Raw genomic sequence first — 7,670 nt, 5'->3', positions numbered from 1 at the left:
TTCCCACTTTGGGGGTCCAAATTAAATGCTCCTTTAAGGTTTTCCAAAGATAAACAAAACATTTTTAAAGGGTCCCACGGGTATTAAAGGGTTGTAAAGCACTGATTTAAGAGTGTTTCAATCTTCCTAAGGTAGTCAATGACACCGATAAACTCTGAGCAATTATTTGCGTGTTTGGTGGTCCTGCCCTATAACAACTGCTCCATAAAGGCTATACGTATAGCTCAGGGCCCTGCAGTACAATGTAAACCTGTCTGGTTACTATGGTGACCATGGTCGCACCGGAAGCGCCCTGCGGCTCGGGAGCGCCGAAGAAAATCTTCCGACGGAAACGGAGGTTTTGTGAATAGCGGAAGTGTCCGGGCGGGAAGGTTTGCAGAGGGACCAGGCGACGGGAGCAGGGGACTCACGTGAGAACGGGATCCGTAGGTGAGATAGAGGGACGTGTGGACTAAGAGCTGAACGAGGGAGGGGTTGGTGCATGGATGATACATATAATAAGGGAGTGGGAGGTTATTATCTGCCGATGGGGGGGGGGGGGGGGAATAGGACTGTTGGGGGAAGATGGTGCGGGAATGAGAGATACTGAGGAGGAAGGAGAAGAGAACAGGAATGAATGAATGAATGAATGAGGGAGGAGAGGGGAGCAGGAGAGGGAGGAGAGCGAAGCAGGAATGAGAGATACTGGAGAGAGGAAGAGAGAAGCATGAATGAAAGAGGATAGGGGAGCAGGAATGGGAGAGGAGAGGGGAGCAGGAATGAGATACTGGAGAGGGGAAGAGAGGAAAGGGGAGCAGGAATAGGAGAGGGAGCAGAAATGGGAGAGCGAGGGGGGGGGCAAGAATAGGAGAGAGAGGGGAGCAGGGAGAAAGTTGGGAACAGGAATGGGAGACCGAGAAAGAGAGGAATAGGAAAGAGGGGAGCAGGAATTAGAGCGGTGAACAAGGGGAGCAGGGATGAGAGTAGCAGGTGAGGGAGAAAGAGGAGCAGGAATGGGTTGGTATGCGAGGTCCAAGGGAAAAGTTAGATCTTGCTTGAGAGTAAAAGCTGGGGAGAGGGAGGGTGCCTTTGAAAGATAAAACATAAGGATGTCTTACTGGGCCATCAATATTTGGTGGCTTACAGAGTTTGAAACATTGCAGGTTTGTCTGTGAGATGCAGTAGTTGTTCAGTCACTATTGTCACACTGACGGGATCTCTGTGAGGTTTGATAACCTGTAACCTGCCTGCTGCAGCACACTGTGCCCCATATTCACTAAAGTACGCTAAGCTTTAGCACGTCTCAATTCCCACTCATTTTGATTGGGAGAGAGGGCGTGCTAAAGCATAGCACTCCTTAGTTAATATGGGCCAATGTCGTTTAATAGTTTTCTCCTGAAATAAGGGACCTGGGTGGGTTTGGGGGTGTAATGTGCATTGTCGGCAATGCTGGAGAGAAATGCGAGTCATGCTGTAGGGCAGAACTAATGCTGATTCTGTGCTTATTGTCGTTCAGTAGGCAGTAGGCTGAACGGAGTCAAACTTGAAATATCAGCATTTCACTGACCACAGGCAGCACCCAGCACAAGGTAAAATACTCCCCTTTATTGTTTTTATGATTTCCAGCTTTCAGCCATTGTTAAACTAAATACAATGCTCTCCTGCCCTGGTGACCTTATCTCATAACGTTCACGTTATTCTATGGAGAGTTACTATGGCTTTAAACCATATGAGCACATTAGCGCCCTTACTTATAACTCTGTGTAGTATTCTTTGACAAGTAACAAAGAAGGGACTTTTATTGAACCAACAAGTAGTTAATATGTTACAAGCTTTCAAAACTCTCCGGGTCCTTCATCGGGTGACACTGAGAGGTTCGAAAGCTTGTAACATATCAACTACTTGTTGGTCCATTAAAAGTTATCATACCCCTTCTTCCTCTCCCTCCTTTGTTATTACGTAGAAGAAAGGACCAACACGGCTACCTGCTTTTCTTTGCCCTGACAAGTAAGAGATTATGTGTGATGACGGAGTTTGTTTGGTATATATGTATGTAACTGTATATTACATTATCTTTGTGTTCCCCTAGATTAAAAAATGGGGACCGGAGCAGATGTTCGGGACATTCTGGAATTGGGGGGTGGGGATTCAGAGACAACTGGAATAATCAGCAAAAAGGACATTCTAAATGCAGATAAGGTGATGTGCTTTTTGTTTTATTTATAAATTTATCAAATATATTACTGGGATAAAAATACCTTGAAGTACCTCTAGTTTTCAAGTTTCTCCTTTGTACAGAATAATATGTTGCCAATGTTATAACTCGGTTATAAACATGTTTTGTGCCTGCACTGTTTGATTAACAATTCCAGAGTTTAACACCTGAAACTCAGGCGTTACCAGTATATTTAGGCATGTGTGGTATGTATGTATGTACATATAACAACAATAGCACTCTGGTTTACCAAAAGAATAATCAATTTTATTACAACATCACATAAATTTTAAAACAATCTCCAGTTCCCTCACATAACAGAAAGTCCCCGAGTAGTAACTAATGCATGTAATTAGCCATGTACCTGAAGGAGGAAAGTCCTAATATAATTCCCTATTTAATCAAGAACAGAGAGTAATGACCGGTCCTGTGCAGAAAATTGTGGAATAAGACAAACCCTCAACAAACATCAGGCATAACAAGTTACAAAACCTCAGGATCAATAGCAGCAATATGGCAGCACTCATGTATAGATAGAAGCATAAAGCTGCAGCAACCCACAGACAGCCAGTATAGCAATTGCAAATACGGCTGGACACAGCAGTTCAGATAATCTCACTATACCACATAGGTATATGTTGTGAGAAAGTCCCAGAAGCCACCAATAATCATAAGTGAAATGAAGATAAGTGGATACTTAGGCAAAAGCGGCATCCGGGAACTTGAGGAGCTGTTACTAGTATCGCTGGAGCTGAACATGTGTCCGCCGGATGATGTTCGCAGTCATCAGATGGTAATGTGAGGGATACTTGGAGAGGACAAGGAGACACAGGCAGCCCCGACGTGCGTTTCACCGTCTTGCTTCTTCAGGGGTCCCGAAGAAGCTGGGTGGCGAAACGTACGTCGGGTCTGTATTAATGGTGTTCAGCTCCGAAGAGCCCGTGCTTCAAACCTGTGTAAACGCTTGGATTGTCCCTCTTTCAAATGATAGATTATTTATTTCCTTATTTTATTGTATATATGTTGCCAAGTGGTATTACAACTTCAAGACGATTGCTTTTCCTTGTAGAAAAAATCAAAGAAATCATCTGAGGCTCTCACTTTTAAGAGGCCAGAAGGGATGCACAGGGAGGTGTACGCACTTCTGTACTCTGACAAGAAGTAAGTGTTCAACATTCTGGGATTTTACATACATGTGAGCAACTCCAGTCCTCAAGGGCCACCAACAGTTCATGTTTTCAGGATATCCCTGCTTCAGGTGCACAGGTGGCCCAATCTGCGGTTCAGTCAGACTTCTCCATTTAAGTTGATTATATTATATTTCTACCTGTAAGTCTCTATTTGTGCAGAATACCCATGTACTAGTTTAGGCCTCAGCTGGCCATTAAACATTATAATCTCTTGGATCGTTGTTCCGTTGTGTCTTTGTTGATCCACTGTTTACAGTGCTGTAAAACAATGGAGGGTAATTAAATATAAAGCTCACAAAAGTGCATCTAGACCAGGCCTGCACAACTCCAGTCCTCGAGGGCCGCAAACAGGCTAAGTTTTCAGGATATCCCTACTTCAGCACAGCTTACTCAATTAGTGGCTCAGTATGACTGAGCCACTAATTGAGCCAGCTGTGCCGAAGTGTGGATATCCTGAAAACCTAGCCTGTTTGCGGCCCTTGAGGACTGGAGTTGTGCAGGCCTGATCTAGACACTGGGCTCCCCCCAAAATTAGTTTTGCTTGCGTCTGTACCAAATGCAATATACTTGGTCAACAATTGTGTTGTATTTGACACAGATTGCTAGTAAAAGGCGTTTACTCCAAGTCAGATCTTGACTCCATGAAGATGGAGAAAGTGACACACCCAGATGCTAAACGATACATTTTATTAATTATACTATGGAATCTGGTAACACAAGCTTTCTCTCCAATATGCGCAGTTTGGAGAAGAGGGGGGACATGTCTGAAACTTGCAGATATACCAAGAGATTCAACAAGGTAGAGGAGGGAACAGCTAGAACAGGGGTGGCCAACTCCTGTCCTCAAGGGCCACCAACAGGCTAGGTTTTAAGGATATCCCTGCTTCAGCACAGGTGGCTCAACTGAGCCACTGATTGAGCCACCTGTGCTGAAGCAGTGATATCCTTAAGATGACCTGTTGGTGACCTTTGAGGACTGGAGTTGGCCACCCCTGAGCTAGAACAAGTGGTTGTGCTGTGAAGCTGGATGGTGGAAGGATTTGAAGAAATGTGAAGAAGTCCTTCATGGAAAGGATGGTGGATTCGTGCCATAAAAACGAATACAGTAAGGGAATTCCAGGCTAGTGTGTGTGTGTGTGTGTGTGTGTGTGTGTGTGTGTGTGTGTGTGTGTGTGTGTGTGTGTGTGTGTGTGTATGCCAAGGATCAGAGCGGATCTGCAGTTTCACAACCGATAGGCCAAGGGTTTCCTGTCTGCCATTGAATTATAGGTATCTCCTATTGTCTCACTCACCCAAAGAAAAGAAAATATAGTGTGCACTGTTATGACAAAAGGGGTGTATGAGTGGAGTCTTGGCTCATATGTTAGCCCACTTACAAGAAGTAGATGAATATATAACCTTCACCAACGGTGGCTTATAAGCTTCTTCTTGTGAGGATGAGTGAAGGTATTCCCAAAGGGTAAAAAAAGATAAGAGACATAGTGCAATTCAAAAATGACAGTTTTGTATTCAAACCTGTACTTCAGGTATCCACACTCTGTACATGTGTATCAGGCATGAAAAGGTAGGAGGATTCTCGTCACTTCCGGTCACATGTGTATCAGGCAGGAAAAGGTAGGAGGATTTTCGTCACTTCCGGTCACGATCGTCACTTCTGGTTATCGCTAGGGAAACAGCTCTGGGTGCACTGCGATCCGTTGGTCAGCCTCTGTCCTCTCCATCAGAACAATAAACGTGTTTCATAGCTGAGCGCTGCTTCATCAGGAGAATATGCCCTGTCCCAACCTCTCTATCTTTAAATCATTCAATTTCCCAATTGGAGGTATATAAAGATAGAGAGGTTGGGGCAGGGCATATTCTCCTGAGCAAGCAGCGCTCAGCTGTGAAACGCGTTGACATTGTTCTGATGGAGAGGACAGAGGCTGACCAACGGATCGCAGTGCACCTGGAGCTGTTCCCCTAGCGATATCCAGAAGTGGCGATCATGCCCGGTAGTGACGCGAATCCTCCTTCCTTTTCCTGCCTGATACACATGTGACCAGAAGTGACGCGAATCCTCCGTCATGCCTGATACACATGTACAGAGTGTGAGTACCTGAAGTACAGGTTTGAATACAAAAGTGTCATTTTTGAATTGCACGATGTCTCTTTTATCTTTTTTTACCCTGTGGTAATACCTTCACTCATCTTCACAAGAAGAAGCTGATAACCCACAGTTGGAGAAGGCTGTATAGTCATCTACTTCTTGTAAGTGGGCTAACATATGAGCCAAGACTCCACTCATACACCCTTTTGTTATAACCGTGCACATTATATTTTCTTTTTTGGGATGATCCTGCTCCTGGATTTTTGTGAAGTGGCGATTACGGAGGAGGAGGATGAGGAGGACTGTTGGAAACAAGTCCTCACCAGAGGTTTTTGAGCAACATTCACCCAAACATTTATATTAGTTCATGAATCGCTTGATGAATGTACAATTTAATAATCACTTGTATGTTGTGTGAAAGCACCGCCCAATATCACTTATTGGTGTCACTTTATGGTTGACCTGGTTATGGATGTTCTTTATACTCTACCTATTGTTAATAAACAGAGAGCTTCACGAATCTTTCACATGATCTAGTTCTCTCCAGGACTAACATAACAACTAAAGCCATCGGCCACACTCTATTAAATAAATAATAGTTACAAATGTGGAGTCAAATAAAGGCCATATTTGGAATATTTCACTTGCGTTGATGTGGCCACTAATTATCCTGCATCTCTCTGGTTCCAGGGACGCCCCCCCATTGCTGCCCAGTGACACCTCTCAGGGTTACCGCACGGTGAAAGCCAAGCTGGGCTGCAAGAAAGTGCGCCCCTGGAAATGGATGCCCTTTACTAACCCGGCCAGGAAGGACGGGGCCATATTCTACCACTGGCGGCGGGCTTCGGAGGAGGGCAAGGACTATCCCTTCGCCAGGTTCCACAAGGTAAGCGGAGGGGCTCTTGGCTTTCCCAGAGCCTCTATAGTTCTGTTAATAAATCCTTGATCTACAACAGGGGTGCGCAAAGTGACGTGGGATTTTTTTTGGGTGGAGGGGCGTCAGTTAAAGAGGCTCCGCGCTCTTCCCCAAAGCATTGAAATGAAATGCCGGGGTACCACACGAGGCCTCTGCAACTTCGGGTACCGTGACATCACATGACGCCGCGTCGCCATGGCAGTGCAGCATCAAATGCTGCTGCAAGGTCATTTGATGCTTCAGACTAGGTAATAGGGGGCGCGAGCAGTGGGGGAGAGCAGGCAGGGGGGCGCGCCAATGATGTACAATACCAATCTTTTTATGAATCAAATGGGTATGGCTGTTGTTAACCAGACCACGTGGCTCTGTCACTTGGTTGCATTGCCATATAATGAAGATCCCCCTTGGCCTGACACTCCGGCAGTTGCTGGTAAAAACCGGAAGGTCTCATCCTGTTATATTATATTTGAGCTAAGCTGAGCAGGTGTGAACTTCACAATAAACAATAAGTTAATCAATATTTATGTTAATGGGTAAAATGAATTAATATTGCTAGTTATGCCGTGCAAGCTGAATCCTGTCAAGGAAAATCCTGTCACTCCACGGGGCTTTTCAATATAAAAAAATATCACTTTATTGTGGGCGGATCGACGTTTCAGTCCAAACACGGACCTCGGTCAGGATACCCCAGTGGCAGCAAAATGCAGTTTAAATACCAGCAGAATGAACGTTTTGGCGTCACCAGGCGCAGTGAATATCTAAAAAATTGCGTCAACTACTGTGTTAAATTGCTACGCAACAGGCAGTCACTTATACACAAAGGGGGGGGGGGGGGATTGCATCTCTGTGACAGACTGAGAATAAAACTGTGAACATACGCACGTCATCCTAAATGTTAAAGTGAGCAAAGTATCTTAAAAAAAGAACAAAAGTGCACAAAAATTGTGTATTAATATAAAAACATAAAACTATATATAGATATATATGCAAACATCCAAACAGTTGCTATCTATATATAGGAAAATTGCAAAATGACTGGTTGTAAATTCAGTAACAAAAACTATCTTGTATAGTATCCCCAATTGTGACCACAGCAGAGGTTTATGTACAAAGTCTATGATACTGGTTAAAAACTAAGCAGGTTCAAATGTTAGTACAGTATTATTATAATTAATGGTGGACCTTATAGGACTCGGTAGCAAATTAAGTGTGTTTATATAAATCCAGCAGTTCTACCCATATAAAAAATAGGTAATCTATCTGCCGATGGTAATGTGAGATGTG

At 44.2% G+C, this 7,670-nt stretch overlaps 1 protein-coding gene across 4 annotated transcripts in view; it reads left to right on the top strand.

The window, feature by feature from the left end:
- Positions 1-327: 327 nt before the first annotated feature.
- DMAP1 (DNA methyltransferase 1 associated protein 1) overlaps positions 328-7,670 on the top strand; it is a 42,399-nt gene continuing 35,056 nt past the window's right edge. Inside the window, exons 1-5 of one of the 4 annotated variants that reach the window (XM_075616204.1) lie at positions 328-429; positions 1,499-1,568; positions 2,069-2,178; positions 3,264-3,355; positions 6,161-6,356. In XM_075616204.1, coding sequence (XP_075472319.1) covers positions 2,077-2,178; positions 3,264-3,355; positions 6,161-6,356 — 390 coding nt within the window. In that variant the 5' untranslated portion in view covers positions 328-429; positions 1,499-1,568; positions 2,069-2,076. Of the gene's footprint in view, positions 430-452; positions 474-927; positions 1,143-1,495; positions 1,569-2,068; positions 2,179-3,263; positions 3,356-6,160; positions 6,357-7,670 lie in introns of those variants that run through there. The other 3 variants (XM_075616202.1, XM_075616205.1, XM_075616206.1) reach the window with 3 other exon arrangements.

The sequence above is a fragment of the Ascaphus truei genome, chromosome 10 (genome assembly GCF_040206685.1).
Source record: "Ascaphus truei isolate aAscTru1 chromosome 10, aAscTru1.hap1, whole genome shotgun sequence".
Taxonomy (NCBI): domain Eukaryota; kingdom Metazoa; phylum Chordata; class Amphibia; order Anura; family Ascaphidae; genus Ascaphus; species Ascaphus truei.
Note: the sequence above shows the minus strand (reverse complement) of the source record. Positions and strands in the feature narration are given on the sequence as shown.